A 26,734-nucleotide genomic window follows, 5' to 3' on the forward strand; every position below is an offset into this window, starting at 1 on the left:
AAGGACACTGTTCAAACTAACTGGCCTGAAGTCTTCAAAAATGACAAGTCGTAAGAACTAAGAAAGGTTGAAGAACTATCCCACATTAAAGAAGCCTAAAGAGTTACAACTAAAAGTAACACATGATCCTACACTGAATTCTAAACCAGGAAAAATGCAGCTAAAAAAATAAATTAATAGGGCAAGTGAAAAATGTGCCTATTGACTGTTACTTGGAAGAATATGTATCCATGTTATCTTTCCTGATTTTGATAATAATACCGTTGTTATGTAAAAATGTTCTCACTCTTAAGAAATATACAATGGGCCGGGCGCGGTGGCTCAAGCCTGTAATCCCAGCACTTTGGGAGGCTGAGACGGGCGGATCACGAGGTCAGGAGATCGAGACCATCGTGGCTAACACGGTGAAACCCCGTCTCTACTAAAAAATACAAAAAACTAGCTGGGCGAGGTGGCGGGCGCCTGTAGTCCCAGCTACTCGGGAGTCTGAGGCAGGAGAATGGCATAAACCCGGGAGGCGGAGCTTGCAGTGAGCCGAGATCCGGCCACTGCACTCCAGCCTGGGCGACAGAGCGAGACTCCGTCTCAAAAATAAATAAATAAATAAATAAATAAATAAATAAATAAATAATTAAAAAAAGAAATATACAATGAAGTCTTCAAGATCTATGACACCTTCAGCGTATTCACAAACAGTTCCGAAAAAAATGTCCCATGTAAATGTAAAAACATGCACAAACACACAATAGAGAAAGTACATGTGATAACATAAATGGTACAAAATCTTAATAACTGGTGAATCCAGAGAGAACTCATGGAGTTCTTTTTACTGTTACTGCAACTGTTCTGGAAGTTTGATATATCAAAAAAAGTTGTTAAAACACTAATTTTCGTCTCTAACATGATAGATTTTGTTTTGTCACCTAATGTTGCTTACTTTCTATTTTTCTCAAGGATCGAATAATCTAAATAGAGTATATGTTTAACAGGCAAATCCTTTTTTTTTTTTTTTTTTTTTTTTTTTGGAACTACAGGCGACCGCCACCTTGCCCGGCTAGTTTTTTTTTTGTATATTTTAGTAGAGACAGGGTTTCACCGTGTTAGCCAGGATGGTCTCAATCTCCTGACCTCGTGATCCGCCCGTCTAGGCCTCCCAAAGTGCCTAGGCCTCCCAAAGTGCTGGGATTACAGGCTTGAGCCACCGCGCCCGGCCCAGGCAAATCCTTTAAAACAATCACAGTAACTTCCTTTATTAATCTAATACAAATCTTTTCAATGAGTTAATTAACAGAACTCAAAAAAGAAAATTAAATACTACAAAGATATATGCTATCGGATACATTCATTTTACTAAGTGATGTATTTGTCACGAACACTCAAATTATGGCACTCCTTACATAAATGTGAATTTTAAAAGCTATAAAGATCAACTAGTTTGTAATTTTGGTCTCTAAAACATACTTGTTATTACAATCTGTAAAAAAAAATTGTGACTTTTCTTCATGAACTCTGCATATGTACTGCGGATGTCACAAAAACCAGACACAGTGCATGAAATCTGTCACACAACTTTTACTTAATGTTTCCAAGCCAGTAAGATTTAACAATAAAATAACGATTTACATAAGTAAAACCTCACAATTTTTTTTCTGTATTTCTTTTTTTGGCCTCATGAAGGAAAAAACCTTACAAATTAATACTTGACTTCTACTTTGAAGATAGTAAAGCTTAAATTCTTACAAATACTTCAGTCTTTCTCCCAATGGAATCTGTTTGCTTGCATCGGATGACAAGGTCTCTTTTCACTCCAGTTTAAGTAAGTCTGTGCCCCATCCCAACTCTTAAGTCCTACTTTTTTTCTTGACTAGTAATATTTTTACCTGGACAGATAATTTTTTCCTTTGACTCTTTTCCCAAACCTATTTTTTCTATGATGACACTTTTTCCCCAATTCTTAATTAGCTACCCTTAGTGTGCTTCATCAGCTATGTTTTAAAAAGCAATAAAAATCTAGTGAAAGTAAAAATACAAAATCACTATTGAATTTTCTGAAGTTTTTAATTCCTCACTGATTTATTCAACAAATTTTTTTGCAAAGCAGTGTATTAGGAGCCATAAAAATTTAAAGGTATTTAAGACAGTCCTTGTCTTCGAAGATTTTATAAATCTTAGTAAGCTATAAGGGAGTAAATGAAAAATATTTTTAATACCTCAACTATATTTATCACAATTAGAGTCAGAGAAATTAGGGAAATTACAAAAATAGCAATCAAACATATTTTGAACACGTTGGGTTTACATTTCAGAAGTTGCAAAAATACAGTCCTACCTATTATAGTTATTCCATTTCCATTTTAATTACAATACACATCGTAATTCTTCTAAACCTTACCTGACAAGGCTGAAGTCTTCAGGTAGCCATCCAGGCAGGGGAGAATGTCTTTGTAATAAGGCTGCATTACATGTCTGTCGATATAAATTGACCATTCTTCTAGAGCATTCAGGCCTACTTCTGCCAAGGGGGTATAGCTCAGGCCCAGTTTGAAAGCCATCTGTATGTTAACACAAACAAGTTAAACTAAAACACAAGAAATAAAAGATTTAAAGGAAAAAAAACACCACGTAATTGTGGTTTCTAATGAATACACCTTTTTATTGCTGGACACCCGACACTGCTGGAGTGTGCAGTCCAGGTAATTAGGAGGAAAGCAAGCAGCTGTCTCTGTGGCTGTGGTATACCGCAGCCTTTCAAGACACACAGGTTTAACTCTCACATCGACCTCCAAGTGCAGTTCAGAGTCACCAAGGGTCTAAGTCCCAAAGCCAGTAAGTGGCAGAAACAGACCCTGACCCGGGTACGCCTGTGAGGAAACGCTTGCTGGGACTGCCTTGGCAAGAGTGTGGTGTTTCCATGTGCTCTGGGACTCACAACAGTCCCAGATGGCTCTGTTCAAGACAACACCTACCTGCAGCGCAGGAATGTAGGCTCTAATATCGAGTTCGATGATGTCATGTGGCAGGGACAGAAGAAAGGTCAAACAGGAGGCCAAAAGTTCATCTTTGTATTGCTTCATTTTAACTGCCACCTTAACAAGAAAGAAGACAATAATGTATATCTGAATAGAGCCTACATTTGAAAATCAACTAAAAAGTATTTGCCCTATTCTCAAATACAAAAATGGGCATGTAGTCTTTATTGACATGACCACATTCACTTACAAATTACACACTAACCTCCAGGAAAGTTAATTTGTTGAAATGCTTAATACCTACTACATGGAAAAACAAGAATCTATTTCATTTTGAGTTGTCATCACTCAATTGAATTACGCTAAGAGAGCTCGAGGGCCTTTTTTTTTTTGTAAGATAGAGTCGTGCTGTCACCCAGGCGAGTGCAGTGGTGCAACTCGGCTCACTGCAACCTCTGCCATCCTTCAAGCGGTTCTCCTGCCTCGGCCTCCCAAGTAGCTGGAATTAAAGGCACTCATCACCACATCTGGCTAATTTTTTGTATTTTTAATAGAGATGGGATTTCACCATGTTGGCCAGGCTGGTCTTGAACTCCTGCCCTCAAGTGATCCACCCACCTTGGCCTCCCAAAGTGCTAGGATTAAAGGTTTGAGCCACCATGCCTGAATGAGGGACTTCTGAAGCACAATAACTTCCTCTACTAGTTTTTTTAGGACCTCACTCCCACTCTAGATTTAGCAAACACACTTTTGTTTTTATTTTTATTTATTTATTTATTTAAGACACAGTCTCGCTCTGTTTCCCAGGCTGGAGTGCAGTGGCACTATCTTGGCTCACTGCAACCTCCATCTCCCAGGTTCAAGCGATTCTCCTCCCCCAGCCTCCTGACCCGACACAATTCTTTTTTTTTTTGAGACAGAGTCTCACTGTGTCACCCAGGCTGGAGCACAGTGGCACAATCTCAGGTCACTGCAACCTCTGCCTCCGGGGTTCAAGTGGTTCTCCTGCCTCAGCCTCCTGAGGAGCTGGGATTACAGGCGTGCACCACCACGCCAGACTAATTTTTGTATTTTTAGTAGAGACGTGGTTTCATTACGTTGGTCAGGCTAGTCTCAAACTCCTGACCTTGTGATCCGCCCACCTCGGCCTCCCAAAGTGCTGGGATTAGGGCATGAGCCACCACACCCAGCCCCAATTCTTAAAATAATTATTTATGATCACTAGGATTTTTTCAATAAACATTCATTTAAAAATAGTTCATGATAACACTAAAATAAATCATTTAAAAATTACCTCTTTGCCAAATTTCACAAATAAAGCAAAGCAAGAATGCTTTTCTGGGTCTTCAGGAGAGTGTTTCAGACTCTTTGGACTAACTCCCTGTCAAATAAAACAGCAAGTTAGTACACTGAACAAGAATCAGGAGACTGTATCCTAATCCAGTGGTTCCCAGCCTGTCTTCAGAGGGGTGAATCCATTTCAAGTTACCAACATCCAATGAAGACAGGAGAGAAAATCAACTCTGCAGACATTTCAAGGCACAGGCCAGTCAGAACAAGAGGAGGGAAGGTGGCGGCTAGTGAGAAGGCATGGACACAACTAAGTCCATTGCCTCTTTCTCATCTCACCCTGTAATTCCCAGGTGGGCTCATCACGTGACTGACTGAAGCGTCCAGAATGCTAATCCAGTTGTTCTCAAACTTCACTAGGTGCCAGAATCACCTGGTAGCTCCTAGCACAGGTGGCAGAGCCCTGCCCCCAGGGTTTCTGATGCAGGAAGCAATGCTCAAGGCTGCTGGTCCTGGGACCACACTTTGAAAGGCCTTGTTAATCTTACATAATTAGCCAGGTGCTTGAGCATCAGGGCAAAAAATGCTGCTAGCTTTTTAGAGTGCTATCCAACTGCCAGCCACTCACATATCAATTTTTTAAAACACATATAATAAAATTAGTAGACTTTAAAACTGCATAGGCCACAATCACATATTTTATGATACATTTATATAAACTCATAACCTAAAAAAATGCAAGATTCAACGTCCTGCAAAAAAGACTCACCTCGAAATATTTTATTTTCTTGGCATTTCTTACTGTAATAGAAAGCAATTTGTAGAAACCACTGATGAGGGGCAACCTTGTAGACTGTAAAATTAATTCATATGAAAATGAGTACACCCATGGTTCAAAAAATTCTGCTTGTTTCTCAGGGAGAATCTCTCTGTAAAAACAAATTAGAAATCGAAGGTAGAAATTTTTATCATACTGATCTTAAAATTATAAGGGACACAAATAACTAAGCTACAATTCCATTGCATAACATTTTCAGGTATCCTAAAATGTTTAGTTATATCTATAATCCATTTTTCTCTACCTGAGGATCTTTTAAACATAAAAAATAATGAAAACTGTAAGCTAGGACACTTACATACATTTTTAAAGATCTATATAATCGACTATAAAGTTTGTCTTTTATTATTTCTTTTTTTCTTTTTTTTTTTTGAGATGGAGTCTCGCTCTGTTGCCCAGGCTAGAGTGCTGTGGCGCAATCTCGGCTCACTGCAAGCTCTGCCTCCCAGGTTCACGCCATTCTCCTGCCTCAGCCTCCCAAGTAGCTGGGACTACAGATGCCCACCACTATGCCCAGCTAATTTTTTATATTTTTAGTAGAGACCGGGTTTCACTGTGTTAGCAGGTGAAACCGGATGGTCTCGATCTCCTGACCTCGTGATCCGCCCACCTCGGCCTCCCAAAGTGCTGGGATTATAGGCGTGAGCCATTGCGCCCGGCCTATTATTTCATTTCTTGTATCTACATAAGGGATTTCCTATATTACAGCCAATAAGTAACAATCATTTTCATTCTTAAATAATTAGAATTTTACAAAATACCTGCAAAATTCCACCAGGTTAATGAAAGCCGAAAAATCTTTAGGTTTAGCTGGATGCAAGTTAGCCGCTGGATCTGAAGTCGGGATCATCCAAACACCAGGAGCCTCATCTCCGTTCTTAAAGAGTAATTGTAGCAAAGAAACATTGTACCATTCAATCACGAATCACTCAACAAATAACTTTCCAACTGACTTCATGGTCAAGGCCTGATGCTATGAAGAAAGAATGCAACAGCAAGAAAGACCAAGATGGGTGCTCAAGAGCTATGGTCTGATAAGAAGTGCAGGACTTGCAGAAAGCGTTAACCAAAAGGACTCTCGGGAAGTGATGAGAGAATGGGACAAATAGAAAAATGCCAACGGTGGGCAGCACTTCTTGAGGGAGCTAGCAATAATGCCTCGACAGAGACAGAATTTTAACAGGTGACCTAGAGATTTCAAGTGAAGAAACAGAGAAATAGAGAAATTATTAACAGTATTAAGAAAGATAAATGAAAAATATGGTGTTTTGGAAGTGCATGAAGATCAGTTTTAAACATGCTAAGTTTGTGTCACCAAATTTGTGTTACCAAACACAACTGTGTATTCAAATTAAAATGTTGCACAAGTAGCTAGAAATAGACAGCAGAAACCAACAAGGGAGGAGGAGGCTGGAGATCAAACACATCTGGGAAGTGCTAACAGGTGGTTGTTGATCTGTTGGAACCAAGCTGGAAGGGCAGGGAACAGAGGAGAAAGGGAAGCCACTGAAGATAGCAATGAACACACACGTGTTCTAAAATGCAAGTCTGTCAGCTGACACAGTTCGAGGAAGTCCCTTTGGGCAAGTTTTTTTTTTAAATAAAATTATTTTAGACATATGCAAAGCACAAGAGCAATAAAGCACACATCAGTGTTACTACCTATCATTCAGCATGAAAAAGAGAATACTGCAAGTACAACAAAGCTGATGTGACCACGGGTTTGTACCATTTTCCCTTCATGTTTCCTCTACACATTCTCCCCATTACCTCTTGTCTAACTTCTCAGGACTGCAGTGGAGGTACTGACGCGTGAACTCAAATCAGCACAATCTAGTCTGAAACAATCACTGCAGTCGAAAGCAAGTGAGATGCCTCCCCAGGATCTCAGTTCTTTCTCGTCAGCCTAATTACCATGGAGTCCAGTTACCACCAATGCCTCAGACAAGAGCAGGGCAGCTCCAGGCTGGTGGCCTTAAGCCATGACTTATCCTTTTTTTTCTGAGACAGAGTCTCGCTCTGTCACCTAGGCTGCAGCACAGTGGCACCATCTCGGCTCACTGCGAGCTCTGCCTCTGGGGTTCACGCCATTCTCCTGCCTCTGCCTCCTGAGTAGCTGGGATTAGGGCACCCGCCGCCACACCTGGCTAATTTTTTTTTTTTTTTGAGACAGTCTCTGTCGCCCAGGCTGGAGTGCAGTAGCGTGATCTCGGCTCAATGCAAGCTCCGCCTCCTGGGTTCATGCCATTCTCCTGCCTCAGCCTCCCAAGTAGATGGGACTACATGCGCCCGCCACAATGCCTGCCTAATTTTTTGTATTTTTAGTAGAGACAGGGCTTCACCGTGTTAGCCAGGATGGTCCCGATCTCCTGACCTTGTGATCCACCTGCCTCAGCCTCCCAAAGTGCTGGGATTACAGGTGTGAGCCACCGCACCAGGCCTAAGCCACGACATATCTTTAATCCAGGCTAGGAAAATTACGTGCAAAAAAAAGGGAGGGCATTTTCTTATTTCTCTTCCTATTATCTATACTCTTCTATCTCAGGAACACATTTAACACCTTGTACCACAAGTTTCCTTAACTATAAACAAGAGCAACCCCAGGTTTCCCTATCCTACACAAAGTCATTTCTACATAAGATTTCTGTCACTGTTTACTATTGCTAAGGAATAAGAAACAAATGAGCCTAGTAAATAACTTTTACAAAAAAAAAAAATTAACATACATAAATTACTTTTTGAACCATCTAGTAATAACATTTTCTATACAATAGGTTATATCCAACAGAAATGCATCAATGGCACATAATAATCCTGAAGAACCAAATTTCCTCCAGTCCTCCTCTACAAATGTGCTATTATCCCCTAAATATTTATATGCAAAGACAGTTGATACAAAAATGATGAAAAATTACTACTAATAAAAATTTCTAACCTCTTGTTCCCCAACAGTCTGTGTTTGTAGTGTAAGATCCAATTTCTCAACAATCTTCAAAACGGATTTTACAAATTCATCATAAAGTAAATGATTCAGACTTTCACTGGAGGAATTCACAGAGAAAAATGCTTCATCTGCTAAAATAGAATCCTTTAAATAAAAAAAAAAAAAAACCAATAAACTTCAAAATCTTGTGCAAAAAAGTATTAGTATGAGTATTTTATAAACATTAAGACACATATACAGATATATGTGCCGATTTGGGTATTATGGAAACAGTGATGATAAACTGTAGCAGATTTACCTGGAAGTTTTCAAGTTGCAAGATACCTTCCTAAATTATTATAATAGCATTATTTCAGTCAGATATCATTTATCCAGTCATGTAACAAATACTTACTCTGTATATAGTGGTAAGTGAGAAGATTTAGGCAAATCCTTGTCAAAGCATTTACCCCAATTAATTTGTGGATGTGTATGTATAAACACAAATATGTGTAATATGCATCTACAGACACTATGTCTGTGTACATGTAAGGACATGCACGTATACTTATGTGCATACATAATACGCACACATATACAAACATACACATATATACATATATACAAATACATATATATCCATCCTCAGACTGGACCTGTTAGGAGGAACAGCTTAGCATGAGCTGTACCATCTCGCTATTTAAAATTAAAATGAGGACGCAGCAACAGTAACTAATTAATGTTAAAGGAATTCTATGTCTGTGTTTCTTTCAATTCATTTATTTCTACTCTCATTCTAACTTCCTGATTCATAGCTTTAATTTTTTATTTTTGAAGTACAGTTTTAAATTTTTGAAAGTTAGTAAAATATAATTCTGATATGTCTTATGTCTAAACTATGAAGACTAATAATACAGGAAGTGAGGTACATTTATGGCTTTCAAATGGTAAACATTACCATCATCTGGTCAGAGGTCAGGAGATGTCTGAAGAGATCCACGTAGTCTTTGTATGTCGGCACCTTCCATTTGCCAGTTCTGACTTCCCCTGAAGCACGGTAGTCTTCAGATTCAGACTCGGGGCCCTGGTCAGAAAGACGGCATGACAATGTGTAATGATGGATTCTCAGAAGCAGCACTACTGCCAGAACATGCTGGTTTTCGGAATTTTCTAAATTAAACTGCCACCCATAGGAGACCACATAATTAAGGAAGACACTGTATTATAAAAGCATAATTTAAAAAGCTGAGGTCAGGTGCGGTGGCTCATACCTGTAATCCCAGCACTCTGGGAGGCCAAGGTGGGTGGATCACTTGAGGTCAAGAGTTCGAAACCAGCCTGGCCGACATGGCAAAATGTCTCTACTCTAAACACAAAAATTAGCTGGGCAAGGTGGCGGTCGCCTGTAATCCCAGCTACTCGGGAGGTTAAGGCAGGAGAATCGCTTGAACCTTGGAGGGGAAGGCTGCAGTGAGCCAAGATTGCGCCACTGCACTCCAGCCTGAATGATAGAGCGAGACTCTGTCTCAAAAAATAAACAAATAAATAAAAAGCTGAAAAATACGTGATTCTTCTGTGACTAAAACTGTGATATACCAAGAAGTATTTCAATACAATATCCACTGAATGTGCTATAATAATCTTGCTTTCGTACACAGTTCCATCTTTCATCTCATCATATGTCCTATAATTTCTGGGAACTAAGATACGCCTCCCTCAGCAATCTGTCCTAGAGTTTCAAGAGAGAAAACATTTTCTGGTTTACGAAAATGTATAAAACCTAAAGTTATGCTTAAAGATGTTTCATACCTTAGAAGTGTATTTGCCTAACAAAATACAGAGGTATTATGTCCTATGCTTTTCAAAACGTAAGGCATTGCTAATAACTAAGAAAAGAATGGCCACTTTTGCAAAATTATATTCGAAAACCTCAGCAACATTCCTAACTTTCAGTGATAACAGATTAATTTTCTAAACATTAAATTCAGAATTTACCTTTGGAAGGACCACTGGTTTAGAACATATTCTGATTAAACCCTGATGCACTGAAAAAAGAAAAAAAAAACAAAAATGAAGGAAACACTGAAAAATAGAATCAAACGCTCAAAAAAAAAAACAAAAAAAACCAGTCATTTTATTTTGGAACCCAACTTTACCTCTCAATTTATTTTCTAAGTTCATTAACAGCTTTAATTTTAAAACTTAAAATTATTGGCCAGGCGCGGTGGCTCGTGCCTGTAATCCCAACACTTTGGGAGGTCGAGGCAGGGGGATCAAAAGGTCAGGAGTTCAAGACCAGCCTAGCCAATATGGTGAAACCCTGTCTCTACTAAAACTACAAAAATTAGCCAGGCATGGTGGCAGGCGCCTGTAAGTCCCAGCTACTCTGGAGGGTGAGGCAAGAGAATCACTTGAACCCAGGAGGCAGAGATTGCAGTGAACCAAGATTCCACCACTACACTCCAGCCTGGGAGACAGAGCGAGACTCCTGTCTCCAAAAAAAAAGAAAAAAAACCCAAAGACGTAAAACTATTAAAATTCAGAGGTAATAGGATGAAAAAAGGATGAGATTTTGGTCTACCAAAATTTAGGAGTTCATCAAAAGTTGTATCAAATATACAAAAGAATTTGGTAAACAGATTCTCTTTACCTATATCAAATAATGTGTTAATTATCCAACATTACTCATAAAAACAATAAATTGCAAACTTACCCACAGTACTAATGCAATTCCTGAGAACTGGCCCTTTTGCTGCCAAAGCTAGGAACACCTTCACTATGGCTCTGCAACACACCAACTGCATTTTTGGACTGTACTGTGGGAAACTGTCTATCTGCATCACCACGAGGTGCTCCAGAACTGGAGTATACACCTCAGGAACCTACCGGAAATAATTAGCAAACCGTGAGTTGGAGGGAATCAATGAATATAGGAATAATACAAATATTCTAAGTAATTACAACCGAATTAGATACTTGTTTTAAAAAAACATGGTTTGTCATCTAACCTGCTGCTTAACATTTATTACTGTGATTGCCTTAAAAAAAAACCACACACACACACAGTAAAAATTGTCTTGAGGTGCAATTCTATCCCAAGCAACAATTCCAAATCTTTCAGAAAGATGGCAAGAGAAACAAATATTTTTTTTCCTGTTCTGGATAACAAAAAATCAAGTTTCATGACAATAATTGTATTGCCACAAAATACTAACTAAAACTGTCACATTGTTCCCAACAGTGCCTACACTAAATGTATTGTATGACTCCATCAAGTTATTTGAAGAAATGAAGATTAAATACTTAAAACTGTGCTGTTTAGTTCACTTACTGTGTCAAGGTACAGCAAGACACTAGCAACAGACTGGAGGAAGCTCGGCATCTGATAAACACGGTCGTCACCAGTGTCTGTCTGGGTGAGGAACATCTGCTTGCAACGCTGAATGAGCTCAACATACATGAAGTCAACATCTTTTGCGTTTATAACTTTGCAGGGCTTTAGAAAAGGGAAAACATAAGTTTTCATCAATCTTATCAAGATCAAAATAACGATATTTAAGGTGTCATGTTAAGCCATGTGATTATATACACAAGTTTAATAACGCTTTTTTTTTTTTTTTGAGATGAAGTTTCGCTCTTGTCCAGGCTGGAGTGCAATGGCATGATCTCGGCTCACCACAACCTCCACTTCCCGGGTTCAAGTGATTCTCCCACCTCAGCCTCCCGAATAGCTGGGATTACAGGCATGAGCCACCATGTCTGGCTAATTTTTTTTTCTTTTTTTGTATTGTTAAGTAGAAACAGGGTTTCTCCATGTTGCTCAGGCTGGTCTCGAACTCCTGACCTCAGGTGATCTGCCCGCCTCAGCCTCCCAAAGTGCTCGGATTACAGGCGTGAGCCATAAGCTTTTTAATTAAGAAGAAATACAGATATAAAATACAGTATCTGCCCAGGTACAGTGGCCCATGCCTGTAATCCCAGCACTTTGGGAGGCCGAGGCGGACAGATCACCTGAGGTCACGAGTTCAAGACCAGCCTGGCCACCATGGTGAAACCTCATCTCTAAAAAAACACACACACACACACAAAAATTAGCCATGTGTGGTGGCACACAACTGTAATCCCAGCTACTCAAGAGGCTGAGACATGAGAATCGCTTGAACCCGGGAAGTGGAGGTTGAAGTGAGCTGAGATTGCACCACTGCACTCCAGCCTGGGCAACAGTGAGGTTTCACCTCAATAAATAAATAAATAAATAAATAAAATATGGTATCTCATTATAAAGATGCTTTGTATAATAATATGTAATCACATTTTCAATACTTATTCACACAGGAAGCATTTATTGGTTGTCAGCTATGTTCTAGGCACTGTTTAGACAGTGGGTACTGAGGACAAATGAAAGGCAGTCCCTGCCCCCAAGGCTGTCCATCTACAGGAGAGGCCAGGAGTCCATACATGACTGGAAGATGCTCCATGTCACGCTCCACACCACACCAGAGACATTTTTTCAAACTCACAAATGTGCTAATGCAATTGCTCAATTTCAGACTTTTCTAAGGCTTCTTTTCCAGGACTTCTGAATCCAGTCCAGACTCCCAGAGGATCTGATGGTGCACCTCGTTTCCCCTTTCCTGTCTATCATGCTCTAGCCACAGGGACAAGCTCAAGTGGGGGTAGATCACTGCGTAAAGGGAAAATCCCATGCGATCTTTTAGCTCAGAGCCTTCTGCCATTCTGTTTCTTCTGCCCTAAGCATATTTAAAGAAGGCAACAGAGACAAATGGAGATGAAGATTAAGAAAATGGGAAAGGCTAGGCACGGTGGCTTACAGCTGTAAGCGCAGTGCTTTGGGGACTGAGGCAGGAGGTTCGCTTGAAGCCAGGAGTTCAAGACCAGCCTGTGTAACAAAGTGAGATATCATCTCTACAAAAGATTAAAAAATTTGCTGGGCATGGTGGCTCATGCCTGTGGTCCCAGCTACTCGGGAAGTTAAGGCAGGAGGATCGCTTAGCCCTAGAAGTCAGGGCTGCAGTGAGTTATGATTGTACCGCTACACTCCAGCCTGAGAGGCAAAAAAGAAAAAGAAAAGAAAAACGGAGAGGCCAGGAGCGGTGGCTCATGCCTGTAATCCCAGCACTTTGGGAGGCCAAGGTGGGCAGATGACCTGAGGTCGGGAGTTCAGGACCAGCCTCACCAACATGGAGAAACCTCGTCTCTACTAAAAATACAAAAATAAAATAGCCAGGCATGGTGGTGCATGCCTGTAATCTCAGCACTCGGGAGGCTGAGGCAGGAGAATTGCTCGAACCCATGAGGCGAAGGTTGTGGTGAGCCGAGGTCATGCCATCGCACTCCAGACTGGGCAACAAGAGCGAAACTCCAACTTAAAAATTTAAAAAAAAAAAAAAGAAAGAAGAAAAAAAAGGGAGAGATTATAGGAAGAAAAAGGAATTTAGTTGTCTTTTCTACAAAGCAGAAGTCATAGAGTTCCACTAAGAAGAAATAACTAGGGCTATTCTTAATATTTTTCTTTAAAAAAATTTTTTAAGAGAGATAGTGTCTCCGTTGCCCACATTGGAGTACGGTGGCTCGATCATAACTCACTGCCACCTCTGCCTCCTGAGTTCAAGAGATTCTCCTGCCTCAGTCTCCCAAGCAATTGGGATTACAGGTGCACGCCACCACACCCGGCTAATTTTTGTATTTTTAGTAGAGACGGGTTTTATCACTTTGGCCAGGCTGGTCTCAAACCCCTGACCTCAGGTGATCTGCCCGCCTCAGCCTCCCAAGGTGGTGAGATTACAGGTGTGGGCTGCCACACCTAGCTAATATTCTTAAATATATCTCTTTCTGTCATATAAACTTTTTTTTTTTTAACTTCTCTTTCTAAAACTGAGTGAAATCAACTACAATCTTACTTTAGGAATAAGGAGCAGCATAGTATAGAGGGGAAACGTGTTTCTACTCTTCACGCTTGGACTTATGCCTTGGTTCTGTCAATTCTGAGTCTCAACAAGTTTCCTAATTTCTCTGGGTCTCGGTTTGCTAATCTGTAAAACAGAGTAATACTCAGCTCCTAAGGGTTAGGAGAATTTGAGATAAACACATATAAAGAATTCTAGTACATAGTAGACAGTGAAGGAATCTTAACTGTTAATAAACAACACTAATACAGTGACCCTCAGGATATGTGGGAGGGATTGGTTCCAGGCCTCCTCAGTATACCTAAATCCATGCATACTCAAGTCCCACAGTCACTCTGTGGAAGCCTCATATACAAAAAGTCAGCCCTCTATGTAAGTTTCAAATCCAGCACACACTGTATTTTTGATCTGTATGGCAGAAAAACATCTGCATGTAAGTGGACCTGTGCAGTTCACGCCCACGTTATTCAAGGGTCTGCTGTATTGTTGCAAGTATTAGACACTACTCAAAATGCAATAAATTAGATTCCTTTAAACAATCACGTGAAACCAAGACAAAATAGAGTAAGTTAATGAGACATACTCCTGCAAAAAGTCCATATCCACGGATAGCAATAGATAACTCCTTGTTGTTCGAATCCACATTTCTGATGATTCCATAAAACTGCTCCATAAAGTACTGCAGTTTACTTTTATGCATTTCTGCATTTTTTGCCACCATATTAGAAACCTGCAAATACATAATATTTTGAAACATTTAATAGCAATGGAATCTTTACAAATACGGAAAAACTAGAACTGTTTAGATGCTACTACTAATGTACTATTATAGTTACACGCAATTGCTTTAAATCATAAAGACCCTTTGCTTCCATTTTGCTTAGTCTCTATCAGGTTCAGAAAAGTGTCTTAAATAAGGTTATGTGATACGTTTTTCCTAGAGAAGGGACTAAGAGACCGAGGATACACCTAAGTCTGAAAAGAAAAAAAAAACAGGTTTTGAAGTAAGATTATCTGAGGAAGCAAAGAGCAGTCTTTAGAGCTCACCTGTCACCCACACAGTAAAAGAGAGTTGTCAGGGGACCAGTGATTTCAGACGTCATCAATAAATACAGTTCAGAACAATCAGAACCACAAGACATCTCAGTTTTCAAAAAAATAAGCTACAAACTATAAAGCTTAAATCAAGTGATGCAAGGGGAAAATGTCGTCTGAGAAGCAAATAGATCATTATTTACCAAACCAAGAGACAATATCCTAAATGCAAGAACTAATACAGGTATTCAGAGAGCATTCCCCATTTCAGCACAAAGACTGTCAAGAATAAGAATGGAAGGAATCTATCTAGACAATTATCAAAGACAGAAAAAAAAACCCACCTTCGGCCGGACGCAGTGGCTCAAGCCTGTAATCCCAGCACTTTGGGAGGCCGAGACGGGTGGATCACGAGGTCAGGAGATCGAGACCATCCTGGCTAACACGGTGAAACCCCGTCTCTACTAAAAAATACAAAAAAAAAACTAGCCAGGCGAGGTGGCGGGCGCCTGTAGTCCCAGCTACTCGAGAGGCTGAGGGAGAAGAATGGCGTGAACCTGGGAGGCAGACCTTGCAGTGAGCTGCGATCCGACCACTGAACTCCAGCCTGGGCGACAGAGCGAGACTCTGTCTCAAAAAAAAAAAAAAACAACCCACTTTCCATTGCCAATTTATCCATACACTTCCCAATCCCCCTAAAGCCACTAGGTCTTAGGGCGTGAGGTTTGGGAACTTTGCTCCCTATTTGCTTTAGAAGAATGAAACATTGTATATACTGTTTCATAATTTACTTCTTCACAAAACATATTGTAAATGTTTCTCAAGAAGTAAACAAACAACAATATCATTTTACTTAATTACAGAATACCAAATATTATATACTATAATGTGTAACCACCTAAACACTGCTAATTTTCTGTTATTGTATTCCCAGCAAGCATGTTTTTAATGCATCTTTATTCAACTATTTCCTGTATATAATATTAAAGACTCGAAAATAATTATTCAACAGTAGCAGAGGATTAAAACATTATGGCTCATAAATATCACTATATATCACACTGCCACTGAAAATTAATCATACAGATGTCGGCCGGGCGCAGTAGCTCACACCTGTCATCCCAGCACTTTGGGAGGCCAAGAAGGGTGGATTACCTGAGGTCAGCCTGGCCAACATGCTGAAACCCTGTCTCTAATAAAAATACAAGGTCGGGCGTGGTGGCTCAAGCCTGTAATCCCAGCACTTTGGGAGGCCGAGACGGGTGGATCACAAGGTCAGGAGATCGAGACCATCCTGGCTAACACACTGAAACCCCATCTCTACTAAAAAATACAAAAAACTAGCCAGGCGAGGTGGCGGGCGCCTGTAGTCCCAGCTACTCGGGAGGCTGAGGCAGTAGAATAGCATAAACTCAGGAGGCGGAGCTTGCAGTGAGCTGAGATCCGGCCACTGCACTCCAGCCTGGGCGATAGAGCGAGACTCCGTCACAAAAAAAAAAAAAAAATACAAAAATTATCCAGGCACAGTGGCAGGTGCCTATAATCCCAGCTATTTGGGAGGCTGAGGCACGAGAATTGATTAAACACAGGAGAGAGAGGTTGCAGTAACCCAAGCTCACGCCACTGCACTCCAGCCAGGGTGACAGAACAAAACTCCATCTCAAAAAAAAAAAAAAATATATAGATGTCACTGTGAGGAAAATATATTCAACATAGAGGAAAATCTTAAGGCCAAAAAATTATGTATCCTTTATGTAAAGTCCTCTTTCCCTCTTCCTCTGTCCTCACTCCCTGTTCTGAAGTAGGAGGGAAGGAGGGTCTCTCTCCTTGCTTGGGGCCTCAGGTCACAAGGGATGATCTAATAATGGGACTCATGGTGGGGCTTGCCACACCTGGTAACAATGTGACTCGGAATGGGAGCTTTGGGTCACACAGAATCCTTGGAAGCTGAGACCCAACAACCCACTATGCCTACAGGGTGGGTCCCCAAGGGAAACCCCAAACACAGAGGTTCGGGGGAGCACCCAGTCAGTGCTCCACACATGCTGTCACACATGGATGCTGGGAAACGAATGCTGCCCTGACTCCGTGGGGATAGGACCAGGGAAGCTCCACATTTGGTACTTTCTTAGTCTCTACACCATGTGCTGCTTCCTTTGGTTGATTTTTATCTGGGCCCTTTAGATGTAATAAACCATAGCTGTATCAAATTTGAGGGTGTATTGGAAACTCCCAAACTTGCAACAGGTATCAGTGCTGAAGGCAGCATTGAGGATAGTTCTCTTGAACTTCTCCCCTGACTAAGCTCGTACAACTTTCTCACAAGATTAGCAGGTAGAACATATTTCCTCAATGAAACTCTAAAATCTATTCAATGTAGTTTTTGTTAAGAATTGGAGTGGGGAACTGAAAAGTCTCTGGCAAGGATGTGAAACAGAGATGTCTGCGTGGTTCATTAAAGACAACCAGCGCAGTGGAGGGAGGGCTGGCGGGCTTCCCTGCGGGCCCATGCCCCACTCAGCCCTGTGCTAGGAAAGGCAGGCCATCACTAGGGAACAAGGCCCCAGGGGTGCCACCAGGGATGACCCCTCTGCACACATCCCGGACACTCCTCCTTGCTAACAAAGCATGAAATTCTCTCTGTCAAGATGTTTATTGCAGTAAATGTTCACTGAGATGCAAACATATTCATATGAATCAGTAAAAAGTAATTCCTCAGATTTTTATTTCCCTTAGCAACTAAGGCCAGCCAAGTTCAGCGGAACAGAAGTTTTATGAGGAGGACCAAGAAGAGGTAACCTAAAAGCCAAGAGTGACTTCAGGGAGAACACAGTCTGACAGGAAGGCCAAGTACAGCAGGGAGGCTAAGGAGGCAAGAGGGACAGGCGACAGAGGCAGGGGCCAAAGACAAGACCCATTGGCTCAGTTTTTTGGGAGGCAGGCCCAGACCTAAAAAAAGGATGGCAGTGCTCTCTCTTCTCCTTCCACACATCCTGGCTGTGACTCTCAAGCTAACACAACTGCAATACTGTTCACACAGGTTTGCAAGGATACCCTGTGAATGCAGTTACTGTTTACCCATGTATATAGCAGGGCCCCTAAGAAAACGTTTATTGTGAATCTCCAGTCCTTTTCCTCAGAGCAACCCCAGAAGTCCACTTCCTTAGTGGCCAGGCCCCTGCGGACATCTCTGGAAGCCCAGGATATCCTGGAGACCAGCGCTCAGAATGACAAGCAAGGTCCCCTCAGCCGACCAGACAAGCTTCCACATACGCAGGTGCAGATTCTATAACCACCTCCTATCGAGGTGGAAAATCCACAACGGCAAAGAGGCGCTCCTCGTTTTCAAGTTGACACACAAGCATCTATCTGTCCCCTGGAGACAGCTGGCCCTCCTCTTCCAGAAGAGATGGGGCTCAGCTATCCTCAGGCCTCCACCCACTCTCCAGCTCTGACCTCCCAGCCCTTTCGGCCACCTCCTCACCACCATGTCTTCACTCCATTAGACTTGTCTCAATCTGGGCTCAGAGGCCCTAATCAAATCTGGCATCTCCTTAGCTCTCTTTCAGTCTGGCTGCCTCCCATGAGGCTGGCTGATCAACAGCTTTCTGCTTTAAATACTACGGAAGCAAACAGATCAACTTATATTTATTTTCAAACACGTATGCATACAATGAGAATTTAATTCTGTGTGTGAAAGAATATTGTTAAATGACAGTTGAATGTGTGGTACCTGTTTCAGAAAGGATTCCAGGGCTGAAAGTGCAGCTTTTTTCAACTCTACATTTGTGTGGGCACACCACTTTAACAAGACTTCAAATAGAGACACGTAGTTGTCCAGAAGGCAGGTGCTAAACTGAGATGCATGCAGGGCAAATAGGCGCAAGCCAGCTGCAAATGCAAAAGCCATTATATTTAAAATCAGACGACATAAGACAGAACAGAAAACCAAAAAACCTGCAGGGATATGTCAAAGTCAAGACTGTGGTCAGGAAGATCTAGTACCATTACACTACAGTAACCCAGGGATCCCTGTCAGCCTCTAACGCTGCCAATCAACAGGCCCAACTTCACTAACAAATCCCAATACAAGGGTCAGAAGTGGAATCAGGATTCATTGAGGCAAAGGCAGAATCGAACAGCCTGGATCCCCTGAAAGATATCCTAAAATAAAATGATTTCAACCATGTAACCTGAGTATCACCATTTCAGCGAGCTTACTAAGTCACCGAAAGCCTCCCTGTAAATAACTGTGTGTGAAACATCACAGATGTTATCACATTTGCTTTCATTCAAAGTTTAAGCAAAAGCTTACCTGAGATGTTAATTTAGTAATCTAAAATATTATACCTCATTATAAACAGAATCCTACCTGAGGGCACAGCATATCTCTTCAGATCAATCTATTTTAGAAAAAAAAAAATTCACCATCAGTATTTGAAAGACTGTACTGTAAAGGCATTAGAATAATATTAATAGTAATATTAATCCTACCTGAGGACGAATTGCCTTTAGTACAAAATTAAAAATCTCCCTTGATGTCTGGGGATCTAGGGAAATACCAAGAAGCCTCTGTTACAAACTGTAATAACAGTATCACATGACACACTTTACAGACAGGTTGACACCTATATTAACCCCATTAGTCTCTTGTGAATTCAGGAGAAACATCTTTCATCATTCCATCTAGCTAAAGTTGCAAGTTATTACTGCTGCACAGTTAGGACTGCGAGAAAACAGAAAGAAAATCTGTAATAACAAAGACATGGTTTAAGCACCAACCCATCACTTACAAGCTCTGAGAGATTTAAACACCGACTCATCACTTACAAGCTCTGTTAGATAATTTCTCAGAGCCTCGATTTTCTTATTTGCAATAGGGACAGTATATACCTTTCTTTTAGGATAGTTTGGAGGATTAAATAAAATAACTTACTCATGGCCAAACATACCATTTCTCCCCAATACACCCAGGCATTTACTCAACACGTAGTACATGTAAGAAGAAGAAAAAAAAAAAAAAAAAAAAAAAAAAAAAAAAACAAGAAAAAAACAGTACACGCCAAGATATTATGACAATTACAAATACAAATAAATTATGATCTTTGACCTCAGCATACTTATTAACTAAAAGGGAAGATAAAACAGGCACACAATTATAACATGAGGCGCTAATCCTGGCCTGACTGACATCACAGTTATTTGCATAACTGTCTCCCACCGGATTATTCATTGTAGCTATAGATTCATGCTTTATTCATAGTAGTATTTCTACTGTGAATACTAGAAATACTAGAAGGGTAGTATTTCTCTACCCTTCTAACAGTGACTTGTAATCAACAAAGACTCAAGAACTGTTTGCTTTTATTCAAGGACTGACATATTTGAGACAGAGCCCTGATGATGATGTGATAGGAGCTGGAGAGAGAACGTGGTCAGAGAGGCCTTAAAGCAGAGACACATCTGCATGGTTGCAGGATGGTGGCATAAAAAAGATACGAAGAAAAGCTACTTTGGAATTCATGACAAGCAGATTTCTTCTGACTATGAGTATTCTATAAAGGCTTTCCAGATATGGTAGCATTTGTTCTGAGACTGAAAGAATAGGTACTAGTTGGGGAAAAGGTCATTCAAATAGAAAGTAATCATGTTAGTAAACACAAGTGTGCAGACACAAGAACACCCACAGTACACAGTGGGTTTGGGGTGTGGGGACTTGGCAAAGACAGACTTCTCCAGGCTCTGCCCTCCATGGTCCACTCTCCTGCAGCCCCTCCCTCTAGTGGCCCACTCCATGTACAAGCATAGTCTTGTTCTGCTTTTTTCAATGTGGTAAAGCACACATATTAATCATTCAAACAATGTGTACAGATACAATTCGTTGGCACTAAATATATTCACGCTGTTGCGTAACCATCACTATGGTCTATACCCAAAATGTTTTCACCATCAAAAACAGAAGGGTGCCCATCAAACACTAACTCCCATTTCCCCTCCCCCAGCCCCAGTAACCTCTATTTTACTTTGTCTCTGTGAATCTGACTACTCTACATACCTCGTGTAAGTGAAATCACACATTGTTTGCCTTTCATGGCTGGCTTATTCCACTTAGCAACCTGTCTGCAAGGTTCATCCATGCTGCAGCATGTGTCAGACCTTCCTGCCTTTTCAAGTCTGAATAATGTTCCGTTGTATCTATGCGCCACATTTTATCCATTCATCCCTGGATGAACACTTGGGTGGTTCTGGCCCTTTGGCTTACTATGGATTTGCTGCTAGGAACACGGGTGTGCAAATTCTGTTTGTTTCTTTTTTTTGAGACAGAATTTCGCTTTGTCACCCAGACTGGAGGGGAGTGGCATGATCTCGGCTCACCACAACCTCCACCTCCTGGGTTCAAGCAATTCTCTGCCTCAGCCTCTCGAGTAGATGGGATTACAGGTGGCTGCCACCACGCCCGGCTAATTTTTTTGTATTTTTAGTAGAGATGGGGTTTCACTATCTTGGCCAGGCTGATCTTGAACTCCTGACCTCATGATACACCTGCCTCAGCCTCCCAAAGTGCTGGGATTACAGGTGTGAGCCACCGTGCCCTGCCTGCTTCTATTTTTTTTAAACCCTCTCTTCGCCAGGTGCAGCAGCCCTCAGTCTCTCACAAACAGTCTCTCAATCCTACACTAACTCACATCCCACACCCAACAGCAGTCACGCAGACCCTGTGAAACATCTCTTGGCCCACATCCACTCCTTTTTGAAAAGCCCTCGCTCCCACTCCATCTGGAATGAGATCCCAGCTCAGAAAACCCTCACACACCAACCCTGTGTCCTTCCCATCTCACTCTGGCCCACCTTGTGTACCTCCACACTCTCGACATGCCAGCTCTTATAGACCCTCGGACCACTGAATGCAGGCTAAGCACAGGGCCAGAGGCTGGCCGAGCATGGGGCCGGGTGCTGAGCACCCGCTGCCTGGAATGACTGCTCTTCCCAGCACTTCCCCAGTTGTCTCCCTCTCCTCCTTCTGACCACGACTTCTGCGTTACATCCTCAGAAAGTACCAGTGGGTCGTGTGCTCCACTTCTCCAAATTCTGGCATTCCTCTCCACTACACCCCACCTCTGGGCATTGCTGAACCCCAAAATCAGCAGAGCTGCTTTATTTGTTCATCTGTTTCCTCCACTAGACTGAGCTCATGATGGTAGGAACTTCGTGATTTCAATCACTGGTTTAACACCAAGTTCATCACTCTTTAGATAGATGGCACCCACAGCCAGGCACAGTGCCTCAAGCCTGTAATCTCAGCACCTTTGGGAGGCCAAGGCTGGTGGATCGCTTGAGCCCAGGAGTTCAAGACCAGACTGGGCAACATGGTGAAACCTCGTCTCTACTAAAAACACAAAAATTAGCCAGGCATGGCATCGCACACCTGTAATCCCAGCTACTTGGGAGGCTGAGAGGCACAAGAATCACTTGAACGCAGGAGGCAGAGGTTGCAGTGAGCCGAGATCGCACCACTGCACTCCAGCCTAGGTGACAGGGCAAGACTCAGTCTCAAAAAGAAAAAATAAAATAAAAATTAGCAGGGCAAGGTGGCACGCACCTGTAGTCCCCAGCTACTTGGGGAGGGCCATGGTGGGAGGATCATTTGAGCCCAGGAGGTTGAGGATGCAGTGAGCCCATATCACAGCACTGAACTACAGCCTGGATAACAAAGTGAGACCTTGTCTCAAAAACAATGTTTACATATATATACACACACACACACATATACATACACATATATATACAAATTTTTTTTGAGATAGAGTCTCATTCTGTCACCAGGCTGGAGGGCAGTGGCGCGATCTCGGGTCACTGCAGCCTCCGCCTCCCGGGTTCAAGATTACAGGCATGTGTCACCATGCCCAGCTAATTTTTGTATTTTTGGTAGAGACAGGGTTTCACCATGTTAGCCAGGATGGTCTCAATCTCTTGACCTTGTGATCTGCCCGCCTTGGCCTCCCAAAGTGCTGGGATTACAGGCGGGAGCCACCTTGCCCAGCCTTATAATTTTAATAACTCATTCATACAGTCTGTACTTCCTGGGTGCCTTATATATACGTATGAACGAATTAGTATTTAGTGCTTGAAGTCACATGATCATGGCATCACAAAAATAGTATAAATTTTAGCCTCAGACCAAGGCTTAAATCCCAGACTTGTCATTTGTTAGTTTCCTAGTGTTGCCATAATAACTTACCACTAACTTAATAGTTTAAAACAATACAGATTTATTACCTATAGTTCCAGAAGTGAGAAGTCTGAAATGATTCTCATATTGAGCTAAATTCAAGGCATCAGCAGGGCTGTGCTCCTTCTGAGAGGCTCTAGGGGAGAACCCTTTTCTCGCTTCTCCAGCCTTAAGAGGCACCCCCATGCCTTGATTCCTGCCACCTTCCACATCCCCTTACTCTGGCCTCCTCTGTGCCTCCCTCTTCCACATGTAAGGACCCTGTGATCACACCAGGCCCATGGGGATGATCCAGGATCATCTCTCCACTTCAAGGTCAGCTGATTAGCAACCTTAACCCCGCTATGCCATGCAGTGTAACAGGGATGAGGATGGGAAACCCTGGTGGCCATTATTCTCCTAACTACACAAGTCACTGTAACTTGGGGCAAGTTACTTAACCTGTCTGAGTTGCAGTTTACTAATCTATACAACAGAGACATTTTACCTGCCATGCAGAGTCATAATAGGAACTTGCCTTGCAACATGTCTAGAATAATCCTTAACACACAAAAAATGAGCATTAAGTGCTACTATTTTCCTTCCACTATAAATGTTCACTGAGTGCCCGTTATAAGCCAAGTACACATAAAGACAAATAAGCACCATCACCTGCCAGCAGGGTCAAGGGAGAGAATCAAACATATGACCTAAGAAACTTAAAATATGACCGTAAGTGCTGTCACAGAGGGGAGTACAGAGGCCAGAGGAAGTGGCTCACCTCAGGGGAATCATAACTGCTTCCTAAAAGGGGTGACAGTTGAAAAGCAGCTGAGGAAGTGGGAGCCACAGGATACAGGAGAGAGGAGAGAGAACATAGGAAGGAAAACTACACAGGGCTACTCTAACAGTCTTGATAAGCAAGGAAGAAGGCATGGGTAGAAACATTAGCTTAAAATGAAACTGCTGCTTACATAGGTTAAAAAAAATCACTGGATATAAGCAATTTTGTAAGTTTCAACCTAATGGAGGAAAAACACAGAGTAGGTACAAACATTCGGTAATTACTTGAGGATAAAGTGATAAGGACGCCAGGGGTGATGGCTCATGCCTTATAATCCCAGCACTTCGGGAGGCTGAGGCAGGTGGATCACCTAAGGTCAGGAGTTGGAGACCAGCCTGGCCAACACGGTGAAACCCCATCTCTACTAAAAATACAAAAATCAGCTGAGCATGGTGGCACATGCCTGTAACCCCAGCTACTCGGGAGGCTGAGGCAGGAGAAAGGCTTGAATCCAGGAGGCAGAGGTTGCAGTGAGCCAAGATCGCGCCATTGCACTCCAGGCTGGGTGATAAGAGCGAAACTCTGTCTCAAAAAAAAGAAAAAGTGATAAGAAAGAGCAAAGGAGTTTTTTTGTCCCCGCTTAAGATTATTTTAGGATCAGCTAGGTGCAGTGGCTCACACCTGTAATCCCAGCACTTTGGGAGCCGAGGTGGGTGGATCATGAGGTCAGGAGATGGAGACCATCCTGGCTAACACGGTGAAACCTATCTCTACTAAAAATACAAAAACAAAATTAGCTGGGTGTGGTGGCGGGTGCCTGTAGTCCCAGCTACTCAGGAGGCTGAGGCGGGAGAATGGCGTGAACCCAGAAGGTGGAGCTTGCAGTGAGCCGAGATCTCGCCATTGCACCCTAGCCTGGGTGACAGCGAGACTCAGAAAAAAAAAAAAAGATTATTTTAGGATTAAAAGTTACATTTGTCTTTTCAGAAAAAGAAAAGAATTTCATTGGCCAGGCGTGGCAGGTCATGCCTATAATCCCAATGCTTTGGAGGCTGAGGTGGGAGGATCACTTGATGGGAGGAGTTCAATACCAGCCTGGGCAACACAGCGAGACTGTCTCTGCAAAATATAAAAGGAGCCAGGCATGGTGGTGCCTATAGTCTCAGCTATTCTTGAGGCTGAGGTGGGAGAACTGCTTGAGCCAGGAGTTCAAGACTGCAGTGAGCCATGATTGTATCTGTGAGTAGCCACTGTACTCCAGCCTGGGGAGACCCCATCTCTTAAAAAAATTTAAAAAATGAAAAAACTGAACTTCAGCAAAATAAGGGATTTTTGTGTACCAAAAGACATAATCAACACCGTGAAAATGTAACTCAAAAAATGAGAGAAGGGCAAGGTGCAGTGGCTCACACTTGTAATCCCAGCACTTTGGGAGGCCAAGGTAGGCAGATCTCTTGGTTAGAGACCAGCCTGGGCAACATGGGGAAACCATGTCCCTTCAAAAAGTACAAAAATTAGTCATCTGTGGTGGCACATGCCCGTGGTCCCAGCTACTTGGGAGGCTGAGGTAGGAGGATCACTTGAGCCCAGGAGGTGGAGGCATGCAGAAAGCCATGTTCGCATCACTGCACTCCAGCCTGGGCAACAGAGTGAGACCCTGTCTCAAAAAAAAAAAAAAGAAAGAAAAGAAAAAGGGAGGGAGAAAATATTTGCAAATCATATATCATATATCTGATAAGAAACTGGTATCTAACTAGGCATAGTGGCTCACGCCTGTAATCCTAGTACTTTGGGGAGCCAAGGCAGGAGGATTACTTGAGCCCAGGAGCTAGAAACCAGCCTGGGCAACATGGCAAAACCTTGACTCTACAAAAAATTTTTTAATATTAGGTGTACACCTTTGGTCCTAGCTACTTGGGAGGCTAATGTGGGAGGATTCCTCGAGCTCAAGAAGTTGAGGCTGTAGTGGGCCACGTTTGAGCCATTGCACTCCAGCCTGGGTGAGAGAGCAAGACCCTGTCTCCAAAAAAAAAAAAAAAAAAAAAAAAGAAAGAAAGAAGAAAATGATATCTACAACGCAACAAAAAGTCAAACAAACCAATTAACCTAAAAAATGGGCAAAAGATCTGAATAGACATTTCTCCAAAGACACACAAATGGCGAGTAAGTACATAAAAAGATGCGCAACCAACATTATTCATCATCAGGGAAATGCAAATCAAAACCACGAGACATCCCTTCATAACTATTAGGCATTAGGATGTCCACTACCAAAAAAAACAGAAAATGAGAAGTGAGTAAGGATGTGGAGAAGCTGCAACCCTTGTGCACTGCTGGTGGGAATGTAAAATGCTGCAGCCACTGTGAAAAACAGTATGACGATTCCTCAGAAAATTTAAAACTAAGGTTACCATACAATCCAACAATCATAATTCTAAGTATATACCCAAAAGAATCCAAAGCAGGGACTGCCAACAGATTTCTGTACAATGATCATGGCACTACTACTGAGAATAACCACTAAGTAGAGGCAAACCAAGTGTCCATACATGGATGAATGAATCAACAAAATGCAGTGAATACACACAGGAATATGATTCAGCCTTTGAAAAGAAGACAATGCTGACACATCAGGATATGGACGAACCTGAAAGACACTAGCCTAAGTGAAATAAGCAACACAGAAAAAGCTACATACCATGAGTTCATCTGTATAACTTTTTGAAATGACGAAACCACAGACGGAGACAGATGAGCCG

The 26,734-nt window shown here is 42.0% G+C and overlaps 1 protein-coding gene across 4 annotated transcripts in view; it reads right to left on the reverse strand.

The window, feature by feature from the left end:
- The window catches only part of PRKDC (protein kinase, DNA-activated, catalytic subunit), a 191,833-nt gene that overhangs the window by 157,671 nt on the left and 7,428 nt on the right, over positions 1–26,734 (reverse strand). For all 4 annotated transcript variants that reach the window (XM_025395192.1, XM_025395191.1, XM_025395189.1 and 1 more), the window contains exons 8-21: positions 19,477–19,532; positions 19,355–19,385; positions 18,716–18,873; positions 14,531–14,677; positions 11,352–11,516; positions 10,734–10,902; positions 10,016–10,065; positions 8,979–9,104; positions 8,033–8,185; positions 5,859–5,974; positions 5,029–5,188; positions 4,264–4,350; positions 2,967–3,086; positions 2,393–2,552 (exon numbers count right to left, since the gene is read on the reverse strand). In XM_025395192.1, coding sequence (XP_025250977.1) covers positions 2,393–2,552; positions 2,967–3,086; positions 4,264–4,350; positions 5,029–5,188; positions 5,859–5,974; positions 8,033–8,185; positions 8,979–9,104; positions 10,016–10,065; positions 10,734–10,902; positions 11,352–11,516; positions 14,531–14,677; positions 18,716–18,873; positions 19,355–19,385; positions 19,477–19,532 — 1,698 coding nt within the window. The remainder of the gene's footprint in view (positions 1–2,392; positions 2,553–2,966; positions 3,087–4,263; positions 4,351–5,028; positions 5,189–5,858; positions 5,975–8,032; positions 8,186–8,978; positions 9,105–10,015; positions 10,066–10,733; positions 10,903–11,351; positions 11,517–14,530; positions 14,678–18,715; positions 18,874–19,354; positions 19,386–19,476; positions 19,533–26,734) is intronic.

Source organism: Theropithecus gelada, chromosome 8 (genome assembly GCF_003255815.1).
Source record: "Theropithecus gelada isolate Dixy chromosome 8, Tgel_1.0, whole genome shotgun sequence".
NCBI lineage: Eukaryota > Metazoa > Chordata > Mammalia > Primates > Cercopithecidae > Theropithecus > Theropithecus gelada.